The sequence below is a fragment of the Cryptotermes secundus genome, unplaced genomic scaffold (assembly GCF_002891405.2).
Source record: "Cryptotermes secundus unplaced genomic scaffold, Csec_1.0 scaffold1191, whole genome shotgun sequence".
In the NCBI taxonomy this organism is placed as follows: Eukaryota; Metazoa; Arthropoda; class Insecta; order Blattodea; family Kalotermitidae; genus Cryptotermes; species Cryptotermes secundus.
In genome coordinates, this window is record NW_019719382.1 from 579,670 (window position 1) to 607,036 (window position 27,367).

Below are 27,367 nucleotides of genomic sequence, written 5' to 3' on the forward strand. Positions count from 1 at the left end.
GAAGTCGTGAAACAGACTGTATAGCGGTAGGCGAAAACAAATCAAATTTCGATGCAGAAACAGAAGCAATACTATGTGCATTGGAACAACTAATCAGGAGACCCAACATACTTAATAAAGCGTTTCTGGTTGTGGATTCAAAAGCAGCGATACAAGCCATATCTTCAAACAAAAGAACTATCATGAGTCAGATAACTGAAATAAAAAAGTGATAAAACTACTGGAAAACACAAAAAAGATAATATACATTCAATGGATACCATCACATGTTGGCATCAATGGAAATTATATTGCTGATGAACTGACAGAGAAGGGTACAAGACTGCATCGCCAAAATAAAATCTTCAATACCTCACTGGATGTTACACATGCATTTCAGTGAACTAATTTCCACTTTTTGTTGTTTAAAATAATATTCTGAAGAACACACATCAAAAGAAGCATATTATATCCATGATCATGCACTACCATTTTGAAATCTGCACACACTGCATGTGACTTCTCCTCTATCTTTGGTCCCTTTGTTAGAGGTTACATAGTATAGTCATGCTTTGTCATTGGTGTACAACTCAGTACTAGTGCCTGGCAACACAGTGATGTGTGTACTGTTCTGCCATTTAGTTGTCTATATACATAGCTGTTGAGAGGGTGGTGGTAGCTCAGGTAGGAGAAAGGGTAATTACTGAAACCCCATAGCTGCTTCTACTGTTCATGAAAATGAAAGAATCTGCATACCAAGAATTTTCCCTACTTCCGTGTGGTCTCCCATGATGCATCATGTGATTTGCTAGACTTTTTTTTAACATATACAATTAGTTCTAAACAATTACAAAATAGAACTCAACATCTGTGTATATATGTCTGATGATTAGTGCTTACACCATAACTTAAATCAGCTCTTTTATAATCTCCACAAAAATCTGTGTTCACAGATTATCAACAAGAGAATATTTCTACTTGATTCATTATTTTTTATTGATCAACAGCAAACAATGGGACCCGTGGATTGATACCTAAGAGACTGTGAGTCAGTCAGACATGAATTTCTAAAGCAGAACCATGGTTCAAAAAACAAAGAACTGGATAAATTGTACATGAATGTTGTGGGAATGGTAATAAACTTCTAATAAATACTGCTTTTGAAAATATTTCATATTGGTAGATTACTCTATGGATACCCAAGTTTCAGTGTAAGTCACAGCTGTCCAATGTTAATTCTCCCAGAAATTGTGATTGTTTCTTATATGTATTTCTTCCATTCACTAGTGTAAGATACCCCGTAGTTTTGAATGAAAATAAAAGTAAACACTCTTGGCTTAAGGTCAGGTAAATGTAACATATTCAGAAACATTTAATTACATGAGAAATTTACATCTTCTTACATATACTTCTTCCTGCTTGATATAGAAAAACATTTTCAGTGTTGCGTGTAAAATGGAATTCTTTATATGCAATATATAACATTACCATCATACACAATACAATCTGCTGTTCACTTGTGTTGTCTTATTTCTGGGGTTTCTTCAGCCATTTTGCAACTCCTTTTGATATTCCATTTCTATCTTATGTGCTATTTTCTCTGCATCTAGTTCCACCTACAGAAAAAATCAGTAAATACACAATAACAATATGTATAGGAGTGAAAGAAACAGAGTAGTCTCCTAAAACCTGTTCTATTTTAATGCCACCCTTACACTTTAACAACAGAGGCTCTGTGAATTGAATTATGGTTCAAAAACTAATATATCTTATGTAATATCAAATTTCTGGATAATTTACTTGCAGTTTAGTTTTAGCCCAAAAAGAGAACATCTTACATGGAAGCCACGTCTCCAGGTACCACAGAGCAGACTGTTCGCCCTGAATTCATTAAGCCTCTTATTTGGCTCCTATATAGCCAAGGTTCCTGAATAAGTGCTATGTTTACTTTTCCTTCAGCAAGTTGTTGACATAAAATTGCTGCAGCAGCCTTCCTGTGGTGTAGATTAATCTGAATGAATCGTATTTTATGTGTAAATGTCATGTGTGTATGTATGTATGCTGTGCGTTCATTCTGTAATGCTGGGAAAGGTGTCCTCCTAAATACCTTCTTCCACAGCCCCTTTTACTTTATTAGACGTGGTTTCCTCCAAGTGAGGTCCCTGATCTGGTAAGGCCAGGTTGACAAGAGAAGGGATTGTCACTTTCACATCAGATATTCTCTTCTGGTCAACTGAGGGAGTGGGTACATCATCCCCTCCTCCCTCAGAGACCAAGTTCGATGATACTGTATCTGACACAGGTTTTGCCTGGCACTGATCCTCAGGATCATTGAGCACCTTAATAGTCCCCTGTGAGAGTCCTGTGAATATTCTGTAACCAGTCCTCTGTATAATAGCATAAGAGTCCCGGTCTTGTACAGATCCCCTTGGAGGGGGGTCCCTCTTCAGTTTAAGGTCCTTATGTCCGGTTTTGTTTTTGGTTCCTTTCATTTTAGTCCCACGAGTTTTGGGGATTTAAAAGGTCGCAATCCGCAGCGCACCATATGGGTGGAAGGCATAAATACAACGGGGTGCTGCCTGGTGCCCCAAGGGGATCGTTCAAGACACTGGATAATTACCACTTCGGTGCCATGCAGCCCTCAGCATGATGCCTCACACCTTGGCTTAGGTGCTCTTTGAATGAAACCCTCACAAGCCTCCACGACTCAGAGTGCCTGTTTGGGGGGGGGGGGGATCCCAGATGATTAATGGCAGTGCTACACCAGTTGGTCATGGGGTTGCGATCAGGGTAACCTGCATGAAAGAGTCGCCCCTGGTGGTGGCCTATAAGCTCCCCCATTCCCACCCCTCCACGTGGGTTGGTCAAACTGTTTCAGAGTGTTCAGCCCTAAGGCTTGCGGCACCTTATCACTACCCTAGGGAGACAACTCAAATAGCCAAAGCTACCCCATAGGAGTGATCTCCCGCATTCATCCCGGGTACACTGTAGTGACACCTAAGAGTCATTATGCCGCCGGGTAGGAGGCTCTGGTCATAATGCCATTGCCCTTTATGGGAACTCAGCTGCCAGCCCCGGTAGGTCATACTGATTCAGACTCCCAAGACTGTCGTTGCCCGGCAGGACCACGAGGTGGTGTCCCAATGCATCCCTGGTACATGATACGTCCCCACCAAGACACAGCCGTGGTTCGGCCAACCTCACCGAGGATGGCATCATTACCACCTGTAACATGTGACATAAATATGTCACAGTTACCCTGGGATCAAACCCAGGCTGCCTCACAATATAAGAACTTTCATGTGAATTTCCACAAATTTCATCTACTGTTCTCTACGAGATCTTCACAGTTAGTCTAGGCTATCACAAGTTTTGTGCAAGATGGGTTCTGAAAATGCTCATGTGTGCACCTTTGACTTTTTTAGAGTGATACCCCAAAGAAGGCCATGAATTTCTCAGTCATATCATAACATGTGATGGAACTTGGATTTCATTTGTGAATGTTGAAACCAAAACAGTGGATGCCCACATTCACCAAACAAGCTGAAAAAGTTTAAACAAATGTCGGCCAGGAAGCTGATGGCAACTGTTTGCTGGGTAAGGAAAGGAGTGCTCATGGTGGAATTCATCCAGCAAGGGGCCACAATAATGTCAAAACTGTATTGTGAAACACTAAAACACTGTGCAGAGCCATTTAGAACAAAAGGCATGGAATGCTGACATACAGTGTACTTTTAGTGCTCCCTCATGACAATGAGCATCTGCATACAGCTGCTCACAGTCAAGCACTGCTGGAGCATTTGAATTGGAGTTTTCTTACCACCCTTCTTACAGCCCTGATCACAGCATTTCAACAATACTGAGGAGCTAATAGGTGTCAAAACATGGCTAAGCTCACAGGCAGCAGACTTCTTTGATACAGGCATACAGGAACTTAATCCCTGATACCATAAGTGTCTCAGTTCTGGTGGTGAATATGTTGAGAAATAGCTTAAGTGCGTTTTTTGTATATAATTAAATTTTCTTTTCTCATTGCTTGTTTTGTTTACAGCTCACCCAAAGTTACTTTCCAAATAGCCCTTGCATAACAGCAGGAACATGTAGCCTGTGTATTTAGTGTGCTCTAAGCCCTGCATTCAGCATAAAAAATGTGTTTATTCCATTAGTTTTCTACAAGGAACATAATTAATTATGTAAACATTCTGAAGCCTACCCTTTTAATACGCTTTCTCACTAAAGTTTATTTTCCTTGGTCCCTTCGAAACCTTGTCAAAAGGGATCCACTGTGTATGTTGTTACTATTTCTTTTGAAGAAACAAACTCATGCATTTCACTACACCCCTGTAAGACACATCGCTGTTGAGTGCTGACCATTCCTGCTATTAAGACTGACACTTAATGTACTTCTGCTCAGTTCTTTCGGACAAATGTCCAGTAGTACCTCAAAACAGTCACTAAATAAACCCAAGAATAAATAGTGTAACGTGGATGGCGTAACGGGAAGTAGGAGTCATGTGAACTCTGTGGTTTTGCGAGTGACAACACATACCCCCACCCCTTCCATTATTACGCAACGCTTGGTAAACCCTCTGTCGCCTCCTGCGATGACGTAACAGCACTTACCGTTGTGATGTAACAGGGGACACCGCGGTGACTACGCAGCAATAAACAACTCTTGGCAGCATTCCCCAGTAATACTTGTAAACACGACGTTACGCAGCAGTGATAGCTACCATGTAACTGTTTCTGTGTTGTCAGTGCGGAAGTTACTAGGGTAGTGAGTAGTGAGTATTGAGCCAGTTACTAGGGAGAGAGTAACCTGTCAGTTGCAGTCTAGCATTCGCCGGAGTGAGCTGAAGCCCATTGTTATTGAGTTGTAGCAAGTGAATGGCAGTGATACAGCAGAATTGTGATCTGCAGATGGCAGTAACTGTGAAACTGTGAACTGTGTAAATGTATGAGCGGGTGGAATAAATTCGCTATATCCAAGATGGCGTGATACATACCCAACACGTGACAATATAATACATATGAATTCATTCATTCATCAGTTCTGTTTTTGGAAAGAGACTATCCAGGAAAAGTGATAATGTGGTAGTTTTTCCATTTGCTTTCCACATCGCAGTACAACTGCCGTTCAAACCACTCTGGTCACGCCTGTTGCTATACGAACTTGAACCATCTTGAGCATCATTTGCTCTGTGCTTCAAGTCGCTGCTGATGACGCTGCTTCCGGCATCAGTTTTTGGTGTCTCTCTTCGTCTGATGCCTACCCTTTGACCTGTCCAGCAAGGGAGGCCCTGCCAGTAGCTACGCTACCGCTGGTATAGCTCTCAGGGTCCTTGGCATACTCAAACCCCCTCACCACGATAAGGTGGAGACACCAACGAGGTGACATATGAATATAATGTAGGAAAATATTCCCCATGTTTTCAGGATGGGTAGTCAGGTCACTATCCCTCCCTACTCTTTTAATCAGAAATAGCTTTGACTCTCTTGCAACCTTTCTTTTCTCATACATGTAGCTAAGGGTCTTCCTATTTGAATGTTTCTATAAATAAAAGATTCTTACCTTATTTTTAAACTGTAGAAACTGCAGATTGGTTTCTGGCTTATCAAATGTTTCCAGATATTTCTTGCGAAAGAAGAGAACTGTGTCCACATGTGTTTTGTGTTTAATGGCTAGTTCCAATGCTCTGCAACATCCAAAGTACAGAACATGTTACAAATAAACTGCTAATGTAAACGTTCAACTGTTCCCATATGACCTGTGAGAACTGAAGAAAACCACAAGATGGTTCTTGCATAACTTGATTGCAATGTACATGCACATTCACCCCATTCTTTCAATCTGTCTCCTAATGCCATATATTTAGTCCTTGGGGTTACAAGCAAGAAATTTCTAAATATATACATATTTTTTAAAACCAATACAACAACTACCTAACTCCATGGAGAAAAGTCCTTCCTACAAAGCTAATATTCATTCCGCCGGTCAAGAAATTTCTGTCATTACTGAACCTGAAGATTCATTACCACACTTCAAATACTGCCACTGACAATAAAAATATAAATTTCCATCTAGACAGCAGACTAGAATGTTTTACTCCATACCAACAGAAAACTAAAGGCTTTGCAATAAAGCTGAAGAATTGTTACTATTTGTTACAGAAGCAGATACTGATAATACCTCTCATTACTTCGTATGCCTTACTGAGCATCATAAATACTTGAACCACTATAATTTCCTGTAGATACAGTAGGCTCCCAAGTAACTAGGAGTTCCTTTTTAGAAAACTGACTGATGTGCCTAATATGAAAAGATATGCATAATGCGAAATTGCTTTTTAAAAAGAAAAAAGGACAAAACATAGGAAAATTAATTTTGTGGCAGACAGTCACTGCCTAGACATGCAGGTCCTGCACAAGCCAGCACTGACATAAAACAGAACTACCACTAAGAATAACTATGCAACCAACAAAACCGCCCCCACTCCATACAAACATAAATGCCAACAAGAATTCAGGCCAAGCCACCCCAGGAGGAACAGTAGAACAAAGAAATGTGTGTAGTGGACAAAGTGTGTTCAGTGCCACACATTCATATGAAAAATTCAATATCTACAACTTAAGCAAAATAACCACAATGTTAAACAAAAGACAAAAAACCAACCCACTACAGTATACAATACGGTCATGTGACAGAGTGACTATAGATGGGTTTGAATTGGTAACTGGATTTATTGAACGCTTACAGATTCTAACTACAGCACTAACATTACTTCACACACTCTGCAGTTCACTACAGCACATATGTCTTCTCGGTCTGCTAAATCACCTGGTAATGGTTTCCAATGCCGTTAGCTGCCTCAGCTTCTATGTTCATGTCCTAACTGGCTGGTGACTGCCTCATAACTAACTAAATTCTAGACTTGTCCTGCTTATAACACCTTGGAATGGACTGCACAGAAAACACCTTTCCCAATAGTTCTTCTACTGTTGCATCTCATAGCTATCACAAAAAGACCATGTAGAGAACACCGCTTCCCAGGTACTCCATTGTTCCATGTTACGAATCTTTTACCAGGCAACAGGCAAGTTTGCCGAGCCGTTCCCTAGTAATGACTGTCTCTGCTGGCCTCACAGTTCTTGCCTTGAGCAAATATGCCACAATATGTAATGTACAATAAACTGGTTTTGGCTTACAAGAAAATTTATGCTAAGCACATGATTCAGTAATTGTAAAGGCCGCGCCATAGCTCGAGCAGTTAGCTGCTGGCTTCCCACTGTGGCAGCCCAGGTCTGGTCAAGTAGAATTTGTGGTGGACAAAGTGGCGTTGGGGCGGGTTTTCTCCGAGTACTTCGGTTTCCCCTGACAATCTTCATTCCACCAAATTCTCCATCATCATAATCACCTGGGGCAGGCTACAATAGGCCAATAAGTGACCGCCGTGCTGAGTGGACCAAGCTGGACTCCACCCCTACTAAGTAAATTAAAAAAAAAAAAATTACAATAATTGTAACTAAAAACCGAACCTGAAAATGGCACACATATGCCAAAACATGTCATCTTAGACAGCAACTCCACCCGCAGGAAATTGTGTTGCATTGGCAGGAATATAATAAATATTATCTACAGTGATTTATACCGCAGCAGGAAACAAACACAAGTTTATTTTATATGGTCATGAAACATACTCTCTTACTCTCTGGGAAAAAAAAAATTAAACGTTAGAAAACAAAGCAATAGCTTTGACATGAAAGTAAGAAAGAATCTATAAGGAACTCTGTCATTTGGTGAATTTTCTCTAGCACTGATAGGTTGTTATGGAGCTTCTGATGAATAGCTGCACATGAAGCTCTAAGGTAGAAGGAAGAAATGTGCACAGAATTTTGGAAAGTAATTTCTTGGGAAACCAAGCTGGAACTGTGAGGGTAATATAAAGACTGATCTTATGAAAAAGGCAGTGCAAATATGAAATGAAGAGAACTGGAGGGACCTGCCATTATAGCAGTACCACAAATATTAAAAATGTGCAAAACTTATGTCACACTACTTCAAACACATGTTATATTGTGTAAGAACATTATGATGGCATCAGGTGGTACCAGAGAGAAGTGTCAGTGTGGCAATATAGTGCAACCAAGCCTTCCAACTGGGTCCACTTTCAAGTCATATGTGTACCACTAAGCAGACAAAATATTTTTGTTTGTGATACTACTACAGCTGCACATTCTAGTACTCTTAACAGAGTCACTGGTAGTTACTTTAGATGTGTTACCTGTTCCAGTTGTGTAAATGCAAATTAGTGAAAATGGATCGAAACACGAGTCCATTTTGTAGCAATATGCTCTCTGCATCTTGAATATTGCCACCAAGTAATGCCATCTCCGCTAACTGTACTGTGCGGAGTGGATTTGCCTGCAGTAGGAAATGCATGTTTAATAACAAGATTATAATTAAATAATAAAATTGTGTTCTTAATATAAAACAACAATCATTTATACAAAACAGTGTTACTATTTAATACAGCAGCATCAGAATAAATACAGAGTTTCGAGGTGACAGGGAAGGCAAATCTAATTTTTATGGTTTGCATTACAGACTGTGTGTTCTGTTTCAATGGTTTCTATGCTCTAATGGTAAGAGGTTCCCTTTATGTGAATAAAAACGTTTGAGGTCCCCAATATACAAAAATACTTTGAATTAGATTTACAAAATTGAAATAATACAATTAGCAATGAACCTTAATTATAGCGAAATGCCTATGTAAGGGTGTTTTTTAAGCAGCTGATCTGAACATTAAATTGAGGTGAATCTTAAATGGAAGTAATTTAACATTAAGATTACTGACATGGGATCATTGAAATTTAACATTAAATGAGGAAAACCCTTAAATCAAGGAAGATTAAATGGAGGTTCCACTGTACATCAGTGAAGTATTTTTCTGTTAAATTACAGTGGAACCTTGCTTAATGAGCACCTCTCATAATGAGCAATTCGCATAACAAGCAAAAAAATTGTAAAAAAATGACTCGCTTAATGAGTGATGTTTCGCATAACGAGTGACGAGAGGGGAAGTCCCAGATTGTGAGCTTGCTACATCAGTCTGTGTTTAGCACTCGTTCCACTAGCATCTAAGTGTCGCTTGTGATCACACACATTTTTCCAAACTTGTGTTCAGACATATTATTTGTGATTTATTTTGTGCAAAGTTTAATAACCCTTGCAAAAATGTCCCCGAAGAAAAAGCCGCAAAAAGACAGCCATAAGAGAATAAAACTAACCGTAGAAATGAAACGTAAAATCATTGAGAAGCGAGAACAAGGTGTGAGCGTGGCTGATCTAGCATGCACATACAATCGGTCTACATCAACGATCTGCACGATTTGGAGTTGCATTGTGTTTCACAGCATGAAGTTGTGGAGGAGAGTTTGTCAGAGGAGGAGGAGGAGGTAACATCAAAGCAATAAGAGAAATGCTGAAAGCATGGGAAACTGTTGCATCGTACATTGAGAAGCACCACCCTGTTACTCGTAAGGCAGTGGCTATGCGTGCTACAAATTTATTTGATGATAATGCTGTGTCGCGTTTTCACCAAATTTTGAAGTGTTGGCAAAAACAAATGTCTCTAGACAGCTTTCTTGTAAAAAAGAATTAGATATGAATCATAAATAATAAACTAATTATCTCGATTTTTTTTTGTTTTCTGCAAATCGAATTCGCATTCCAGGTTGGTTCATTCCGCACAGAAGAAAAGATGAAGATGATTCACGCTCCTTAACAATGTATATATAATTTTCTTTGAATAAATGTTATACATAAAAATTTTTTTGAGTATTTTTTCGGCATGGAACGCATTATCGTATTTTACATTAATTTATATGGGAAAAATTGTTTCGCTTAACGAGTAAGATTCTGGAACAAATTATGCTCGTTAAGCGAGGTTCCACTGTATATGCTTGTATGGTAGTGTGATTCTTTCTTATCATTTTTTTTTATAACTGGACCATCAACATTTTCGTTGGGCCTCAGAATAAAGCTTCATGGCCTCCTGTGGAGCTACAGCTCCCTATTTGGGAACCACTGTTCTATTTCACTGAGTGTACACTGTGTGTACATACTGTTTAGATCATACTATGTGGTTGAGTTGGCCAGTCACGCTAGCTGAGCATTCTACGGCATGTACTGTCTTTGCTCACTTGGAAGCCAGGATAGTGGGTTTGAATCCCACAGAAGGCATGGATGTTTGGTGTGTGTATGCATTTATTCTGTGTTTTTGTTGTCCTTTGTTTAGGTAGAGGCCTTGCGATAGGCTGATCACCTGTCCAAGGAATCATACCGTCTGTAAAATTGATCAATGAAACTGAGAAATCAGCCCTATGCTCCAAAGTGGGAGTGAAGAGGAAAGGAAAAAAATGTGGCTGAGTTAGTAAATTAGTTCATACATTGTGTAATGTTTCTTTGGATCTCCCTTCACCAGTTGGCAATATTGGAATTTCATACTTGTTAAGGTGGACCCTAAACACTTATTGGCTTGTTGGAAAATATGGTAGGGAATGTAAGATTTTAGGTTTTCACGGCAGTGACTATGAAGAAAGCAGTCTTCTGGGATGAGGCACCATGTAGATGTGGTGTTAACCAACGTTTCAGAGGAACGTATCGCCTCCATCTTCAGGGTAGAAGGAAAAATAAGAAAATCCGCAAGCGAAGAAACAGTGAGAGCTGAGTTTACTTCCGACATTAGTCTGCTTGCACCTGCTCTCACTGTCTCTTTGCTAGCGGATTTTCTTATTTTTCCTTCTACCCTAAAGATGGAGGTGATACATTCGTCTGAAATGTCGGTTAACACCACATCTACATGGTGCCACATCCCAGAAGACTGCTTTCTTCATGGCAGGAAATGTTCACATATCAACAGTGATATTTTCAGAGTAACTGCTGCTTTCCTCTGGAATCTGGTATGACAATTATGAGAGCTGTATCAGTATTTTCAATTTCCTCTTGATTTCAGTGGGCTATTATCCTACTCTTGAATAACTGCTTTGGGTTGTTGTGTCTATTGTTTCTTACAAGCACTTCATCAACAAACAGATTCTACACTTATCACAGCAAGTCAGTCATGAATCGGTAATGTTGTTGCAGACTGGCTGATATCATTAGCTGTCATGGTCCTATTTGTAAAACACATAATTCTGTGCTGGTACCCAGGCTTCATTAACAGTCAAAAGGCACTGCTAAAAACACGATAATAACATACACTTTTACTCAAAATATAAGCTTATGTTCTACAATACTGAAATAAATTAAAGGAAATATCATGCACACTAGGAGATGAGGTAAGGAGCTGGAATAGCATAGTCGGTATAGAGACAGACTACATGTTGGATGAGCGAGGGGATGGAGTTCGAGTCCTAGGAGGGTCAAGAATTTTCCTTTCTTCACACAGTCCAGACTCACTCTGTGGTCCACCCAACCTATCCAATGAGTATGGGGGGTTCTTTCCCTGGGGGTAAAGGTGGCCGGGGCATGAAGCTGACCACTTACCTCCAGCTAGTGCCAAGGTCAAGAAAATGTGGATGTATACATTCACTCCCCATACACCTTCATGGCACAGTGCTTAAGTAGTTAAGCACAGGGATAACTTTACCTTTTAGGAGATGTGGTATGCAACAGCAGTTTTAAAAAGAAATTATATTTAAACAGTAGTATATATAAGCCACTAGATCTGTGGTGAGGAAAAAATACCAGTATCCTGATAATTAATTAATCTTGAAAATAGAAATATGCGCACAAATATGCAGAAGAGAAAGAAATCCTGCCTTGTAGATACATCACTAGATACTGGTTAAATAAAACAAGAATCTTCAGTGTCCATACGAACATCACCTTAATGTGCTGTATGTATGCAACTTTGTCTGTTTCATCAATAGCTGCATAAGCTTCCTCTGCTGTAGTCAGGTCTTTCGCATGTGTTGACATGGCAGCAAGACATGCCCACAAGGTGGAGTCCTGAAACAATTATTCAGTGCTTCTGAAACAGCTTTTGATGCTTTTGCCAATTCTTGTTTTCTTGTTATTATACTGAAATTTGTATCATAACAATCTGCCATTTCCACAGTTCCAGGCCTGTTAAGTTTTTGGTTTAAAATTAACTAATAACAAACTTGTTTGATATGATTTGTGCTAGCATGTATGTGGCCTGGAAATATGATCACTTATTCATTCTAAAAGTGATATACCACACTACTTTGAATATAAGATGCCCTCAGGTTTAAGACTCATCCAGCTTTCAAATGTGGGTTTCAGGAAAAAAATTAGAAAGGTGCACATTCCTTTAAGACACACTTCAAATTTTCAACAGGAAAAAATGTGTAAAATGTCTTATATTCAAAGTAATGCAGTATTATAAATTTAAGAATTAAAGTAAAGTTGAGTAACATTAAATGAATTGCAGTGATAGGTAGTAAGGTAGGTAGAAGGTAGAATACAATTATCCGCACTTTCGCCATAACACATCTTTAGGTTTGTCACACTACCTTCTGCACATGCATGCTTAAAGTTGGTACTATTATAGTCACATGATTGAAGTTTGACCTTGATCGCCTCATTTTGTTTGATGCTGCGACAGCATAAACATGGCCGCTCCGTTAGCAGTGTGCACAAAGGAGAAACAAAGAACAGTGATTCGATTTCTCTGGTTGGAAGGTGTGTCAGGAGCTGAAATTCATCGGAGGCTTTCAACACAATACAGGGACAGTGTTTTACTGTGTAGAAGTGTGTATGAGTGGATCGAGAAGTTTAAAAGTGTCCGGACAAGAAATTCAAGACTCAATCTTCCGCGAGAAAGGTGATGCTAACCGTTTTTTGGACTCAAAAGGGCCTATACTGGAAGACTACCTGGAAAATTGGTGTACGATCAACAGTGCAAGATACAGTGATTCGCTGACCAACAATCTGTAGCCAGCAAATTGGCGCCAAACGCCGAGGCCTATTGTCAAAGAAAGTGTTGTTGCTGCATGACAATGCATGCCAACACATGGCTGGCCAGACTGTTGAAACCATTAACCATTTGGGTTTCCAGGTGCTGGAACACCCTGCCTACAGCCCAGATTTTGCCCCTTCTGACTACCATCTCTTTGGACAGCTCGAAGATGCTTTATGAGGTCGTCGATTTTCTATGGACAAAGAAGCGGTGCATAAATGGTTGCGTGACCAACCGAAAACCTTCTTCTTGGAGGGAATATGCAAGCTTGTGGACTGCTGGACAAGTGTATCGAAAAGGAAGGAGACTATGTAGAAGAATGACGTACTTGATCAACCCCTACTTTTGTGTGTATAAATTGGATAAACAAGAGTGCGGATAATTTCTGACTTCCCCATGTATATTTATTATGCTTGCAGTATTAGCACAATAGTACCCTGTATTTCAGGATAAGGAATGTAAAATTACAGAGAATGTATTTAAAAGTTCCATGTATTCAAACAGAAGAACTTTTCCTTTCTTGTTCTACAGAACTGCTGGCAAACTTAAACCTTAAGAGACATGCAAAAGCATTTAAATTCATAGAGACATGTTCCTTTCCAATGCAGATAATTTATATGCCTTTTCTACCCTATAGTGCAGTATAATAAATGCAGAATGTAAATTTTCTTTCATGTTCTACTGCAATAGATGCAACAAAGTGTTAGAAATGTTCTTTGTTCACTGTTAATGCTTGTGATTTGTGGAAACTAATTCCTAAATGTACATTCAGAGAGTCTCTCAGATGCAGAAGAATATATTGTGTAGATCAAACAAGATACTCAATGAGGAGCATTCATGACTTGTAAAAAGTATATGATGCAAAGAGAATGATCTTCTAGGTTTCCAGACCTGTAATCAATGTGGTCCTTAGATGTTAATTCAATAAAACAATCTGATACAACATTTTATATTCACTTCAGTCAAATACTTCTCTGCCCTGGCATTTTTTGGCTGAAATTTTGTCATCCTCTGTGGTATTCAGCTTGGATAGTAAGCTACTAAAAGTTTTACATAACAGTACTTCACATAATTCAAAGACAGTAAAATCGGTTTAACACAAATCCATATGGTTTGATGGTTTGTGGTTTCTTTTAAGTTCATGTTGGTATCTCAGATTATATAGCATCAAATGGGACGCCAGCTCATGAATAATGACTTGGAAAGAATTTGGAAGGAAGTGATTGTGGCCTAATGGAAGTATAATCCCAGAATTTATCTGGAATGGCAGAAGAATGCCACAAGAAAACCTCAGTCAGCTAGTGTCCTGGCTGAGACTAGAACCAAGCTCTTTCTAAATACACGCCTAGAGCTTTATTACCACATTATCCTGCTCAGTAAAGTAATGATCTGTCATAATTAGCATGTTTCCACCAGTTGTCTTCCAAGTATAATAACCATTCTATTATGTAAAATGATATCGTTGTGTCATTATTTTGATGTCCATTACTATGTTTCTATCTTCTATTTAGTTTCATCCTGCTTGGTGACCTCTTGTAGTATCCAGAGATTTTTAACCATATGAATACAGCATGTTAAAATAACTCTCACATGCTGGAGGTAAAGTGGTTAGAGATGAAGGTGATCATTAACCTTCATCTACTGCTGCAGTTAAGAATGCAAGACGCTATGACTACACTTCTTCATATGTCTTCAGGGTTTGGTGCTTAATTAAGCAGAAGGACAACTTAACATTAGATGTGAGATGAACCTGACACATTCCAGCACTGATCTCCAACAAACATAACCATTTGTCAGCAAGTATTATAACAGAACAGTTAATGTGATTTTTACATAACATTCAGGCATAATATATTTATATTACCCATTTTCTTCTGATGTAGTGTTTTTCTTCTACAAGTGGCATGCAAATAATCGAACGCCTTGCCAACAAATTTTTAAAGATTATATTGTAACTTTGGCTGCGCTATTCATACTTGAAGTGATATGTTTTATTAAAAATGTATAAAGGATTCATTGTAAAAAATTTGGACATTCATAATTACAATATGCGAAGAAAACTAAATTTACATGTAAATCACTGCAATACAGATCCTCTTATAAATGTGGGAATCACCTTGTATAATAAAGCCCCTGAGCAGATAAAATTAAAGAAAAATTTTAACTCTTTTAAGACAGACTTAAAATCCTTTCTGTTGAAACATTCCATTTATTCCGTTCAAGAATTTATGTCCCTTTAATTCTTAAGTGAGTGTGTTATGGGTTTCTGTTATGACAAATATCTTGTCCTCACTTAATCTATAAACAAATTTGCATGCAGGGTCTCTTTTGGATATTGCATTGCTGCAAGTGGGATGATGATGTGCTGTATGACTGTGATGTGTACGGAATCTGTAGGTAGTTAAATGTTATATTAATATGTAGTTATTGACTTGTTCTATATCCAGAGGTTGTATCACCAAATATGGATTCCTGGAACAAATAAAGTGATTGACTGATTGCATCAAGCCATAACAATGGATAAGTCAGATACAAATGTTTAATAATTGTTGGACTGATGCAGGGTACCATCTGACAGGTATCTATTTTCATTCTGCAAGCCAAACAATTCTACAAGGTGCAAGGTGTAAGGTGAATCTCAGTCCAGGGATATGAGATTATATGAAATCTGCCGTTCTGAAGCACAGCAGTTTTTTGTGTCAAACAAAAGACTAACCTTGGACTGTTCTTGAATGGTCACAGTAAATATATTTTGCTTATTCCCAAACTAAAAAATATCTGTCTGCAAAGTAATGATACAATTTCATCAATGACTAGTTATTCAACATTATATAAGTTTTTGATGGATTGGTAATATATGTACTGTGACTGTTACCAACCACAACAGGAAGTGGTTACCTAGCACCATCAAATATCACAATAATACTGTTCAAGTTTCCAAGTTTTCTCTCATGCAGTAATATAGCTCCCGTTACTTATGATATCAGTTTTCTGACTGAAATTCACATGGTGTGCCAGTTGTGTCCATGAAATTCTTCATACCTTGATAAATCTACAGAGGCGGAGTGCATCATCCCATCGAGAGGAAGCTGCATAACCATGAAGAACAGAGGGATATGGTGATACACTACTGGTCACAAGTGAGCCATCCACACGCCTTACACCCAGATGATTTCCATCAAATGATACCACTACAGGATTCTTACCAAATTCACTGGTGGAAAAAAAGAATTGAAACTTTATGACTGAATGGAGGCACTTCCTCAAAGAATGATAACATATGAATGCCCAACTCAAATTCTAGTAAATTGTATCCCTCTCTCTCCTTCCACACACCAACCTGACTTGGCCTACCCCAATAGAACCAAGATTAACATACTTTTAAAAACAACAGTAACTGTTACAGGAAATGAATCTGAACAAACTATATAACAGGAACAGTAAGAAGTTACAGGCAAATGACATGCTACCCCTAACTGAATATTTCTCTTTTACACATGCACATGCCAAAGCCCTTGCCAACGTAACTTAAACAGGTTCAACTGACTATGTTAGACAAACAGTTGTGAGAGCATGTACAGCTTATGTGCCATTACTATAACATACATTTTACAGTTAAGTGCAACGGCTGTTTTACAACCATCTCTTACATATGTGAAGTCAAAAGGTTGTGTGGATTCTAATTGTAGCATTTAGAATGAGTAACACGGTGTATGCAGAGATTTGGTAAAATTTTAACTGTTATACCTCTTACTGAAGTTCAGTAAAAGTCAGAGCACTTATTCTCATATATACATACACCATACACAGCAAATTATAGGCAGAATGTGGGACTCACAATCATGCAGCAAATGGTGGGTGAGACTTTTGCTCATTAAGCATACCTACTAATTAGCACTCCATTACAAGCAGAAAAGTTATGCATATTTATGAACAACTCTTCAGTTCAGATAATGTTGATGATAATAGGAACATTGAATTATTATTCATTATTTTCATACTTACATGACAACAACTCCAAAGATGAAGAAATATTGCCATACACACACTATTATTAAAACCTTAGTGCCATAGTGTATTATATATAATTGCATGTTAAGGTAAGGACTTGTGGTTATGAAATTCAACCATGCTTGGATATTACAAGTGTTTGCTTGAATGAGTATTTTTGAGATTTTTAAAAATTCCCATAACACTGAGATAGCACTGTATATACTTTTGGATACAGGGAGCAAACACAAATATTCAGCTACTAGCCTAAATCTTTACTTTTATAAATTATTTTGAGCCTTCCACTTCATAAATCACATGAAAGTAATTTACCTGGCATCCCTATGGCTAACAGTTTTCTTCACTAATCGCTTATCCACATAGAGTACAGTTGGATAATACCAGACAATGAGGTTTGTATCCTGTACTGCTGCTAGCATATTTGTATCATTGTTCCAACACAGTGACTGGATCATAGATCCTGAAAGCATGAAAAGGAGCACATATATCTTCCTCAGAACCTATGACAGCATGGCTGGAAGAAATTTATTTCCCTCCAGAACATTTAAAATAATAATAACAAAATTCAATTCATAACACACAAAACTTCTTTTGCATCTGTCTGATCTTCCACAGCTGGCTATGAAAGTGTTAAACCATCATTATTAGGCCTTTGATGTTATAGATGGAATAATTCTGCCATTTATAAAAGCACAGTACGAATTATAGGTTTATCTATGTTATCAATTATACAGAGAGTTGTGACAATGACTTCTCTTTAAAGAAATTCTACAGGGATAGAAAAGAGTGAAATGAATATTTTGTGCTCAGCATTGGTACTAATATCAACAAACTTTTGTTCCCAAGAGACTGGCACTAGCATTAGTACCATCTAAAAGTTTAAAAATCTAAAGAAAGAAAACTATCTGCAATATCTTCACGAATACTTCACTGTTGGATAGATCTAAGTTTACAGTTTACAGTCGTAGAATGACGTCATGGCACTGTAACACAGGACCACTGTAAACCAACTGCTGCATTTATTGCTACTCTTGTGTGGTCTCTTTTTCTCACTATAGATGCGGGTATGCTCGTAGCAGTCCCGTCACTACGTTTCTTCTCTCTGTCAATATTCTGCTGTTTCCTCTAACAATATGTCAAAATCAAGACCAAGAGCCATGGTGTGAGACATTTCCTGGTTTAAAAATGATTGAGGTTTGGATGAATATGAAATTGGAAGACATTCAAAATAACTAAGATACTACAAACAACAGCAGTGGTCAAGGTGAAACAGTTTCTGAACCATCAACAGGGCAAATAAATAAATGGGGAGCAATCAGACAAGCAGGTAGTTAAGAATTACAATAGAAACGGAACAGAGCTAGAGTAAACAGACCTGCATTTTCTACTCCTCCAGGGCGAAACCCAAATTTGGATATTTCTGAAGACAGTTCTCCATCCGACTTTTTCCATTTGTTTTTTGAAAATGAAATGCTCTCTCTTATTCAAAAAGAGATGAATGGATAGCTGAACAACGAATAAACAGAAAGAAAGAGGAAGTACATTTTAAACCAAAAGCAGTTCATAATGAATGGAAAGTTACTTCAGAATAAATATATACTTCTAATTATAACAGCTACATCTCTTCTGCAGAAACTTTACTTATGGGACCATCACAGGATGCAGTTAGTAATTTGTACCAATTATATGAAATCAAGTGGATTGTGGCTTGTTGACAGACAGTTTTGTAGCCAGCTTTGCAATGCTACATCTGAACAGAGTGAAACCCATGTACCCACAGATCAATCAAGATGGCCTCCTGTACAAAGTACAAACCATTCTGAAAAGTCTGCAAAATTTCAAATATATATGAAAACCCCATAAATACTGGAAGTGTATGCTTGATACCACTCCAGTGATAAAGACTACAATAGCTCATACACTGCTGTACACAGAATCTGTGAGCACACAAAAAATAAGTCTATTACATCAGGTTTGAAGAGCTAAATTAATGAGCTCACCAAGTTTACACAGCCTTTTCAAAGTTGCAGAACCCCTTATGTTTGTAAGGTACATATCTCTATTTTTGTCAACAAGGACAAGCTGTCGCTCGCCTGGTGATCCAGCTTGGTTCAAGGCTATTTCAACTACACCGCCACCATGTCTTATGGGAGGCGCATCAACCAATGACCGTGCTGTTCCCAGTTCAAACAAATGCACCACTGAAACAGAGTAACCATTTGTACAGGAGTACACAACTGTGATCCATAATATTGTAACGTGTTTCGTTACTGAATACGCCGTAGAGATCGTTAATTGGTTTATTGAACAATCTACAAATATCGGCTACAATTAATTATCACAATGTTATGGGTTTCCACACTTTACAAACCCTACAACAAAATCTCTTAACACTATCTTCCAGAGTCTTCACGTATTAATAGCGCGGGAGCTATACAAGTCTCGCTGAATTACACACTCCAAATATAACTGGTTATCACGAAATATCACTGATTCTCGCACACGCGTCTGTAGCTCGTAACTTGCGAACTGAGAACTCGTTGATAACACACTGACTCTCGCTTGCTGCTCAGCCGGCTTTTATTCCGTTCGCTATTGCTAGGGTCGCCTGCCACGTCACTACTGTGATGTGGCGTATAGCCTAGCAACGCTGTTACCCCTTGGTGACGTCACTGCTGTTGACTCGCGTTGCATAGCTACGAGGTTGCGGGGACTCGGCTAACTTCGGCTCCGCTCGTGATGTCACCGCGGGGAGTGTGGCGGAGTGATGACTTGCCTATTACGCGAGCGCTACGTTACCGCCACGTGCCGCTGGGGAGGTAGGGGTAATTCGTTATGCAACATGTCACACTGCTCCCTCCTTAAGGCTGTTCGTCCCGAATAGCCTAACGGTGCATCCCCGTTCCTTTGCTTCGGAGGCTGTTCTTGCAGCATCTGTTCTCTGGCCGTCACACGGCTCCCTTCTCAAGATCAACTCGTCTCAAGCGGTTTCCTTTCAGCTCGTCAGAAGATCCAGTTGTGTCCCATTCATCCATCGCTTTCTCCCATGGCACATTCACTCTCTCTGGGGAGGCCAGTTCTTCTACATTACAGGTTCCTCCTCTGCTTGAAGTCTCTTTTCCGTTTTGGAGGGGGTCATCCCCTCCACAAGGTCCAATCCTTGATCATTTCTTTCTTCGGAGGTTCCTTATGTCGACGTAACAGCTCTTGATGCGTTCTTTGCACTTGCTGACGTTGTCGTTCCTCCTGGTCTTCCAGCCGCTTGCTGGTACAGGACCGTGGCGCCAAGTCCTTTCTCCGGTATCTGAAGGTTCCCTGGGGAGTTTCCTTCTTGAAGTCATTTCTCCAACGTCGTTCCACTGTCGCGCGACGGGATGTCTTCCTGCAGGGGGCAGCCAACTTCTTCTGGCGTCCACTCTTTTCCCGCGTCGAAGTCTTCATATTCTGATTCTTTCAGTCCCTACGCCTTTTCTTCTTCGGTTCTCCGACCGGCATTACTTCAATTACAATATTAATTACATTAATTACAATATTAACATTTAACTTTGACCTCTTACCTTAGTTTATGGAAAATGTATAGCCAGATTTATGCAAGTTCTTCACACAACACTTAATGATCACTTCAATCATCTCTGGAGTTTATGCTAGGATATAAAAGTAATGAAAAGATATATTTTCTGCCTCTCAGTGCTCTGATTAGGCACAATGTGTCATGCTGTGACCTCTACAAACATGTTCCATGATATCACAACTCACCAGCTTTTCAATTCATACCTGATGCCAGCAGACATGAGTTTAATTCCTTGTCTGGAATATTCTGTAGTGGTCCGGTCAAGTTGCAAAATTAATATTTATTTTGTCAAGTTTAAAATGATTATAAGCATTAATACTGTCAATTAACTTAATATTTTACAATAGTATTATATTTAAGCATCCTGTTGCACTCCATACGATAAATGATATAATGATACAAATTCCGTCTCAAGTGCAAACAATATATTATGTGTCCTTGATCTTGTTTCTCTACACTACATGTTTCGGCCTCAGATGGCCATCATCAGGTGTATAACACTCACGTTGCTGTCACACTGCACTCAGCCCAAAATTTAACATTTAAAACACTTTCCTTGTTGTTATCAACATCTACTTCGTTGATATCTGTCTGGTTTGAAGATTATTTTACACACGTTAATTTAAAACGTTAATATAAAATAAGTAAGAAAGGCCTACAAATGAATGATACACACATAGAAACACACAATCCCACATTTCAAACGATACAAGAAATCTACACAGACTAACGGTACCTCTCTCTCCCCACTACCCATCCCCCCCTACACTCACCAACATAAAACTCAGCACACAGTACATCTGACAACACACGTAGTAAAGTATAACAGCGGCACGCACACAGGAAGGCTACATAGGGTAAGTACAAATAACAATATAAACACATAAGAAAACATTACGTTCACAAGATAACAATACAAATATATTTATATATTACAGAAAATACCTATACAGTGTGGAAACAAGAACTAGCCGCTGCAGCACTTTAGACATAGGGCGAGTAACCCTAACAGTTTTAAATTTAAAATTTAGAGAAAAATTTTAAAGGATTTTAAAATTAGAACTAAAGATTTTATAGTGCTACAGGTACGTCAAAATTAACGTGTGTAAAATAATCTTCAAACCAGACAGATATCAACGAAGTAGATGTTGATAATAACAAGGAAAGTGTTTTAAATGTTAAATTTTGGGCTGAGTGCAGTGTGACAGCAACGTGAGTGTTATACACCTGATGATGGCCGTCTGAGGCCGAAACATGTAGTGTAGAGAAACAAGATCAAGGACACATAATATATTATTTGCACTTGGGACGGAATTTGTATCATTATATCATTTATTTTACAATAGTGTTGTAATCTGTTGAACATCAGTCACAGTGCAAGTACAAAGAAAAACCTGAGACCTGTACTGGACTGGATGATAAAAAAGTTATTACTATTTAGAAAGGACAAAGAATCTGACAAATGTCTGAAAACAACTGCAAATTTTTCTGGATGTTTCAGAAATGAAACAGTTGTCTCAGCCTCAAAATATAACATAAATTACTTGAACAGTTTTACAATTGAGCAGACCTGCACTGCTCCTTCTTTGAACAAGACTCTAGAGTCATTCAAAGAGACACCATTTTCCACTAAAATGTTGTTACAAGTGAAGCCTCCAAAGTAAAATTTCAAGAAAACCAGAGGAGCTACAAAAAAGAAAAATATTCAGTTTAACATAGTCCAGTGGCAGTGACAGTTCAGGTGAAAGTGAAATGATAGCATAGTTGAAGAAGAAAGTTAACATAAGTGGGAGGGGGGTGTGTGTGAAATTTTCAAACATTGACATTCTTAAAATTATCACCTGATCCAATATGAAAATCCAACAAGAGTTCAATGCCTCAAATTACATGGTTCACACTGCCAAGAAAGGGGTGGCTGATAATGGAATTCTGTAAAATATAAATGTAAAAGCAGGGAAAGTGCTGCATTCTGAAACAGCTGAAAAGGCAAAGCAATTTTATGTACCTCATGAAATCACCACGATCACATTATGAAAAACAATTATGTCATCACCTCAGATGGCAAAAAGGTTAATCTTCAGGAATGAATGATAAGTGTAATCCAAAACAAGGCTATTTAATTTATAAGGAACAAAATCCTGAGAAGCTGCTAGGTTTCCGACATGGAGCAAGCAGTGTGCATGCAATATGTGTATATATGATTCATTAGAAAGTGAAACTTACGATTTCAGGTGCAAAACTGTATGTTCTGACTGAAAAGCAAGCAAAGACTTACAACTATTTTTCTAAAATTATTTTTTTTTGTACTAAGTGTAAGTTGCTTCCATGGAGGCTCTAAGATATGTCCGGGGACTGAGAAGTGATCAGAAATAGTGAGCACAGATCAAAAGACAACAACCTAGACAATAAAACCTATAGACAGAGGTTGATTTCTGACAGATCAATTCTGGAAGAAACAGTGCAATCTTGCAGCGGCTTTCTAGTCTTTTGCTGAAAAAAAGTGTAACTTCTAGGTTCATCATTCTTTTATAGCATGACAGTAATCATGCTTCTATAAGAAAATAAAACTGAAACTTAAAACTGGAGTAGCTGCTGTCATTTGTAATTTCTCTGAAGAGTAATCCATCATACAACATGAAGTACAAGGTTTTCAGTGAAATAATTTTCAGGCAATTCTTCATCCCTTTATGGCTTTCCATTCACAAAAAGAAATGACACCACACATCAGTTTCGTTTTTATACCAGATTATTTAAAACATTGTTCCAAAGCAAATCATTCATCTTCCCTTATGGAAAATTGAAAGATCTGAATAAAGGTAAAGTTGTCCTCATGCTTAACTAATTAAGCACTATGATATGATGGTATAGGAGGGAGTGATCCACATTATCTTGATCTCAGAACTAGCTGGAGGTGAGCAGTCAGCTTAATGCACAGGCTACTTTACTGCTGGGGAAAGGGCCCACAGTACCCAACTGAAAGGAGGCTGGGTGAGCCCCAGAACTGGACTGGATAATGTTGAGAAGAGAAAATTCTTGACCCTACTGGGACTCGAACTCTGACATCTTCTGTCATCCAGCCTGTAGCCAGTCGCTATACTGAATGTGGTATCTTGGCTCCAAGATCTGAATAAGATTAACTATTTTTCCAATGGTGCTGCCACACAGTATAAAACATGAAAAAGTTCATGAAGCTCCACTATCATAAGGATGACTTTGGTATTGATGTCAATTACCCTTTCTTTACAGTATCTGTGGTGGATGCGCATGTGATGGGAGACCAATTAAAAGGCCAGCAAGATAGGTAAGTCTGCAACACCCTTGCCAGGAGCAGATCATAACACGCAAAATTTCATGACTGGGCTGCTGTCAAGATTCCCTGTCACCTGTCTGTACTGTATTGCTAAAGTCCAGAGCAAAGAAACAATGATGCTCCAATAGGGGTTCAGGGAAGCTAAGACACTTCCAGATACTCAAAACATAAACTGTCATTCCTGCCTCAAAGCACTAATCTAACCAGGGAACAAAGCAACATATACAGCTAGCAAATAGGGCTCAAAAGATGTAACAGCTCTAAACACGGTAGAAATATCAGGAACACAGACATTATTTGATGCTGAATAGCTTACAATTACAGTCAATGCAGCTCTTATTACAGAATGGATGGACTGAAAGTTATTTAATGACACTTTACCAACTACAGCAATTATAATAACACCAAGAGAACATGAAAGGATTGCGAAATGTCATGATCCATTTTAAGGTAGCATCCTGGCATATGAATTGAGCAACTGAGGAAAGACATGACATACATATCAGTACAGTTTATCCTCTGGTCATGATTAGGACTGTGCACCTCCCAAGTACAAGCGAGAAGTGTTACTCCTTGAGCCAATTTGCTCAGTTCGTAATTATAAAAAAAATATATTGAATAAAGCATTTGTATGTTTGCTCAGGATTGGTCTGGTGGTCATTCACTCTCCTATTCAAGAATACTAAGAGTCACTTTCCCTGTGTTGGTACAGCTACAGAGTCTGACTTACCTTCTGGTACAATGTTAACCAATACCAGCACAAAGTTCAATTAGTGGACACTGACTGTATGTCTCTTATAACACATCCTTCACAAGATTCATTGCTGTACTTATTCACAATTGTCCAGAAACACAGAGACAACCGACTTATATGTTCTTCTAATACTTCAAAGATCTTAACTGTAAAAAAAAAATAATGCACTTTTTGTTTTCACCTCCAGGCTGAAAACATCATACAGGGAAGTACAAATGGCCTCCAACAATAAAAACCATGCACCATATAATTATTTGGAACTAAGACCTACATATTTCAAGCTGTATTTGTTAACGTACATTTTTCGTCTGTTTGGTCTCTGACTGCTATGGTATCAGGGCTGATACTGACACATGCTGGGTTGAAGGTCTCTGGCTGCATCCCTTGCCACCTTGGAGAACATAGCAAGCGACCCTCATAACTGTATAGACTCAAGCTAGATTTCTCCACCAATAAGAAATGCCTGTACCGAAGATAAATAAGCCAATTGGAACAAATGCAAAAGGATACAAAAAACAGTAACTAAGTAACTAATTCTATGAAGTAGAGTCATTCTTGAGAAGCCAATAGTTGCCCAGCCAGTCAAAAAATTATTCGCTTTTCATGGAGCTCAAAAATGCGTTATCACATTCACAAAAGATCACCACTGGAGCCCATGTGGTGCCAGATGAATCTGACCCACATCCTCACATTTTATTTCATTTTAATTTTAATATTATCTTTCCCTTTATACCCTTGCAGCACAATAAACTAACCTCTCAGCCAGAAGGAGCATACAGACAGAACCTTCACGCAGGTCAAATATGACTGGAGTGTTCCAGTTCTTTGTAGTATATATGTGGCACTGTGATGATGTGACCACCACCAGGTGGTTGTACCCCAGTGATACCTTAATAATACGATCAGGGAACTCCAGTTTCTCCCAAGCATCATTGCTTACATTCTGTACACTGATACTCTTGCGGCCCGTCACTGTCACCTCATAATTCTTCCATTCCAATCTCCTGGCAGACAAAATCCCATTAACATTAGAGAAATGAAACAACTAAACCTAGTGCCATGAAACTTAGAACCATTAAACATGGTATGGTGACATAACATAAAAAGCCAAGCAACCTCTGTTCAGGACCTTTTCTATAAAAAATAAAACAGCCATATGACAACTGCACAAAATTCATATAGTAAACATGGATTCTTTGCAGTACAGTACAGTACAGTACTACACAGTCAGTACAGCTTGAGGGCAAACACTGATGAAATTTTGTTACTCTGTTTGGTTGCAGCAGCTATGTATAATGAATGAACTCATGCTTAGAAAATGTCATCCTGAAGGGAGACTAATAATAATAAAAAAGGGTACTAACCAATCAACAATTTACTAATAAATGGTAATTAATGCAAACTGAAACCATTCTCCTGAGCTCTCAGTTCGGGCTTAGAAAAAGCATTTCCAATTTCACGATTCTTATTGTAGTACGTAGTTCTTGAAGCAGAGCTTCAGCTTAAAAGATTAGTTGCATACTGAATCAGCTTTTGTATTCATAACTCTGATAAAATGTTTTCTTTTAAGGCTGTAAATAACAATGGATCCATTCAGAAAAAACAAAATGAACCCTAGAAACATCCCTTATAAAGAACCCTTGAGTACGAAGTCCTCAGGTCCTATCAAGAAGTTTGGAAATTAGTATAGTCTAGTCTATATTCTGAGGGAAGTGTTTAAAGGAAAATTAACCCTGTAAGTTCTCAGAATTGTTGCCATAACTGTACATACCTTTCAATGATGTGAGCAAAGATTACATGCCCATTGCCGCAAGCCCCAGCAACTTGGGTGCCATCACTTGACCATGTGATATTGAATATACTGCCTGTGGTGGGTTTCTCCAAAGAATATGACCACTTCGTACAAAAATATGCATGATTTAAGTTCACTGTAAAATAGCTTCAGTCCTTAAGAATTACTAGGATACAGCTGGCATACAAGTCTAAACAAAGCACTGTTTGTGTCTTAGTTTAATGACAATTTATCAACAGCACATGTTATACTATGAAGCCGGGATACCAGTCAGTACAGCAACTGGCTGGACAATAAAGGGGTCGGAATTCGAGTCCCTGTAGGGTCGAGAATTTTCTCTACTCCATGTTGTCCAGACCAGCTCTTGGGTCCACCCAACCTCCTATCCCAGGGGTCGGCAAACTACGGCCCGCGGGCCAACTCCGGCCCGCCGCCGCTTTTTCTGTGGCCCGCGCGCTAAGAATAGATTTTACATTTCCAAACTCTTAAAAATGTCAAAGTGGGATAATATTTCATGAAACAAGATAATTATTATAATATGAGTTTAATATTTCTGCGTCTATGAAGCTTTATTTATAGGAAGAAACCTACGTTCTTTCGAACATATTGTCTATGGATGATTACGCACTCCAACGGCCGACCTCGAGTTGAGGAGTTGCGAGAATTCCCGTGTGTGGCGCTCCAATAGCTTCCCATTCGCACGTTCCTTCGTGGCCCCAGCTGTGATGACACGCAGTGTTACGAATGCCACGTGTATCGCTGTTCTGTGTCGTTTTAATACCAGTGGATATCCATTATGTCGGTGTCGAAACCACAAAAGAAGAGAAAAGTGGACTTGGAATGTCGTGGTTTTAAGGCAGATTGGAGTGAGAATTATTTTGTTACTGAATTAGATGGGAAAGCATTGTTTATTGTGCAGTGATACTATAGCTGTACTAAAAGAGTACAATATACGTCGGCATTA

General features: G+C 38.7%; 1 protein-coding gene across 2 annotated transcripts in view; it reads right to left on the reverse strand.

The window, feature by feature from the left end:
- Positions 1 to 1,316: 1,316 nt before the first annotated feature.
- The window catches only part of LOC111866433 (intraflagellar transport protein 80 homolog), a gene marked incomplete at its 5' end in the record, with an annotated part of 37,363 nt that continues 11,312 nt past the window's right edge, over positions 1,317 to 27,367 (reverse strand). For both annotated transcript variants that reach the window (XM_023855404.2, XM_023855393.2), the window contains 10 exon segments: positions 1,317 to 1,595; positions 5,552 to 5,675; positions 8,262 to 8,401; positions 11,870 to 11,992; positions 16,008 to 16,179; positions 17,289 to 17,436; positions 18,977 to 19,177; positions 24,911 to 25,074; positions 25,367 to 25,615; positions 26,383 to 26,507. In XM_023855404.2, the coding sequence (XP_023711172.2) occupies positions 1,524 to 1,595; positions 5,552 to 5,675; positions 8,262 to 8,401; positions 11,870 to 11,992; positions 16,008 to 16,179; positions 17,289 to 17,436; positions 18,977 to 19,177; positions 24,911 to 25,074; positions 25,367 to 25,615; positions 26,383 to 26,507 (1,518 nt within the window).